This window comes from Chenopodium album, chromosome 6 (assembly GCF_948465745.1).
Source record: "Chenopodium album chromosome 6, dcCheAlbu1.1, whole genome shotgun sequence".
Classification (NCBI taxonomy): Eukaryota; Viridiplantae; Streptophyta; class Magnoliopsida; order Caryophyllales; family Amaranthaceae; genus Chenopodium; species Chenopodium album.
Window position 1 is genome coordinate 19,409,035 of NC_137839.1, and position 3,548 is coordinate 19,412,582.

At 46.9% G+C, this 3,548-nt stretch overlaps 1 protein-coding gene across 1 annotated transcript; it reads left to right on the plus strand.

Annotated features, from left to right (window-relative positions):
• The first annotated feature begins 342 nt into the window (after positions 1–342).
• LOC145636756 (uncharacterized) lies at positions 343–2,466 on the plus strand. The gene has a single exon (XM_081688311.1). The coding sequence runs from the start codon at positions 343–345 to the stop codon at positions 2,464–2,466; it is 2,124 nt and encodes a 707-aa protein (XP_081544437.1).
• The last annotated feature ends 1,082 nt before the right edge of the window (positions 2,467–3,548 follow it).

Consider the following 3,548-nt stretch of genomic DNA (forward strand, 5'->3'; position numbering starts at 1 on the left):
GTCGTAGTAGCAACGAGCATGGCATCAGTTCGTAACATTCCTCATATACCACAAGCTTGTAAACCAATATTACTTTTTCCATAGTGAAAGTTTTGTAGATCCTCATTCTACCCGCGGTTTTTACCTTCTTTGGGTTTTCCGCGTCACCAATTCCTTGTGTCGTTTACTTTCTTTTTACTTTTCGTCTTTCATTATATTTTACTTAGTTGATCCGTAGCCTAGGTTTTGATATTCAATCCCACTTAGCAAAAATTAGCATAAACAATTTGACGCCCACCGTGGGGCTACAACTAGGTAAAATCTAACAATTTCTCACAAAGCCTTCAACATGTCAGCCGACTAATGACCCCAGAACAGCTAAAAGCTGCCTATGAGAAAGTTCAAGCCGATCTCGAAGCAACTTGGGAATCTAATGAGCGTCTCAGCAAGGAAAAAGAAGCGTCAAACTCCGATGCAGCCGCTCTCCGTCAGCAATTGGAGTCCACCCAAAGCAATCGTCGTCGCCGGCCAAGGCAGCTAGACCTGATTTCCAGAATGTCGTCGCTTGATATCATTGAGTCCCCCCATGATACTGATACCGAATCTAGCGGCGAAGAAATGGACGTGGACCCCTCTGTTAGGAATGCTGGGCAAGGAAGCATTCGGACTCCAGGCGACGATCAAGGTAACCCGCAGCCCGATCGGACGGAAATCCTACTCCAAAGGCTAGTTGCCTTAGAAAAGCAGAACTCTAGGATGTTGTCAATGATGAAAAAGATGTCCGGCGTGCCGATCCCCATCCAGCGAGAAGCTCCAGATGGATTCGCAGCTACCCCTTTCTGCGACGAGTTGGCCCTGGCCCGGATTCCCAGAAGATTGTCGCTCCCGACGTTTACGTCGCTGTATGACGGAACGACCTGTCCAGAGCAGCATGTCGAGTACTACAAGCAGCGAATGTGGCAAGATTCGATCCCGTTCGAGTGCTGGGAAGCATGCATGTGCAAGTCGTTTGGTGCGACGCTGACAGGCCCTGCCCTCAAGTGGCTCGGCAAACTTGAACAAGGTAGTATAACTAGTTTTGCTATGTTGGTTAACCAATTCTATTCCCATTTTGAAAGTAGCAGGCAGTTCGACAAGCAGACAAGCGATCTGTATCGGATCGTCCAGGGTCCTAAGGAGACCATCAGAGCTTATTGGTCCCGATTCAACAAAGAGAAAGTCTCAATCAAGAATGTCGACAACAGGACTGCCATTGAAGCCTTCCTCCGCGGACTGCATACAGACTCGGATCTGTATAAAGATATGATCAAATATCCATGTTCAACGTTCGAAGAAGTCCGGACCAGAGCCGTGGCTCAAATGCGCTTCAACGAAGATATCGCCAATCGCAGTTCCCATCCAAGTTCCAGAAGTTCGTCCGATCAGAAGGTCGCTAGCAACCCAAGAGGATCGTGGCGGCATCAGCCTTACGAGGCAACAGGTAGATCACGTTCTGTTAATGCTGTGCAGGTAGAAGATATCCTCGACGCCCCCCAATACCCCGAGATATCGGAGTATGGCTTCGAAGTGAACATCGTAGCGGTAGTAAAAGAATTGGAGCCCTTGGGAAACAAAGTGCGTTGGCCGTCAAAGAGTAACAAGCCAGAATTAGAGAAAGATATGAGCAAATGGTGCGAGTTCCATAGCGATCATGGCCATAAGACGGAAGAATGCTATGCCTTGCGAAGAGAAGTCGCCTTCCAGCTGAAGAGAGGTAACCTCAAGCATCTACTAGGGAAAAAGAAAAGCAATGATGCAGGTCGCCGTGAGCCAGAAAAGACGACGACAGCCGAACCTCCCAAGCCCCCTGTACCTAAGGTAATAGTTAACGTTATCACTGGTGGTTCCGATATTTGTGGACTAACCTACTCTGCAGCAAAAAGGATCGCAAAGTCGACAATAGAAAATGTAGATGTCCCGGACGAGATCAGAGACCCCCTGGAAAAGAAGCTAGAAGCAATGTCGATTACTTTCGATGACGACGACGTCAACAACATCAACAGGGAGCATGAAGATTCTTTGGTAATTTCTTTGGTCGTCGGGAATTGTCTGCTTCGAAGGGTGCTGGTCGACGGAGGAAGCTCCGCAAATGTCCTGTTCAGAAGGGCCATGGAAGATATGGGGTTAAAGGATAGCGACATCACCAGGAGGTCGACAACTCTGGTTGGTTTCAGCGGAGAAAGCATGTCAACTCTCGGAGATATAACCCTTCCAACCTATGCAGGAGGCCTAAACCCTCAAACCAAATTCAACATCGTCGACTGCCCATCAGCCTATAACGCCATATTAGGACGACCCTGGATTCACCGATTGAAAGCCATTCCTTCCACCTACCACCAATCAATCAAATTTCCTACCCCATGGGGAGTCCAAGAAATTAAAGGGGAACCCCGCGAAGCTAAACACTGCTACAAAACAACCCTTAAACCAACCATGAGAACCGCATAGCAATTACAGCATGGCCCGACACCAGACAATCCCAACGACCTCGAAATCGACGAAATACCTTTAGACCCTGAAAAACCTGATCAAACCGTTCGTGTCGGAGCCAACCTAACACCTGAACTCAAAAACAACATATTAGCCTTTCTCCGAGAGAACAAAGACTGTTTCGCCTGGTTGCATAAGGACATGACCGGCATAGACCCGAGCATCATCTCGCATAAGCTGAACGTCGACCCAAATCATAAGCCCGTCAAGCAAAAGCGTCGGAAGTTCGCTCCGGAAAGGAATAAAATCATCAACGACGAAGTGCAGCAGCTGATCGACACAGGAAAAATAAGAGAAGTCAAGTATCCAGATTGGCTCGCAAATGTTGTCGTTGTCAGTAAAAAGAATGGCAAGTGGAGAGTGTGCATCGATTTCACCGATCTCAATAAAGCATGCCCTAAAGATCTGTTCCCGCTCCCGCACATCGACGCCATGGTAGATGCAACGGCAGGTCACGAGCTCTTAACATTCATGGACGCCTACTCCGGATACAACCAGATCCTAATGCATCCCGACGATCAGGAGAAGACGGCATTCATGACCGACAAAGGTATATATTGTTATAAAGTTATGCCATTTGGACTAAAAAATGCAGGTTCGACGTACCAAAGACTCGTCAATAAGATGTTCAAGGACCAGCTTGGAGAGACGATGGAGGTGTACATCGACGATATGCTGGTGAAATCTAAAAAGTCGAAGGATCACGTCGATCACCTCAAGCAGACCTTTGAGGTATTGCGAAAGTATGGTATGAAACTTAACCCTACTAAATGTTCATTTGGAGTATCCGCTGGAAAATTTTTGGGCTATGTAGTAACACAAAGGGGAATTGAAGCCAGCCCTGAACAAATCAAAGCCCTAATAAATATTCAATCCCCCCGAAATGTTAAAGAAACCCAGAAATTGACAGGACGAGTGGCAGCATTAAATCGCTTCATCTTCCGATGGTCAGACAAATGTCATTTATTTTACAAAGTTTAAGAATAAATAAAGGTTCTGAATGGACTGACGATCATGAGAAAGCTCTGCAAGATTTGAAA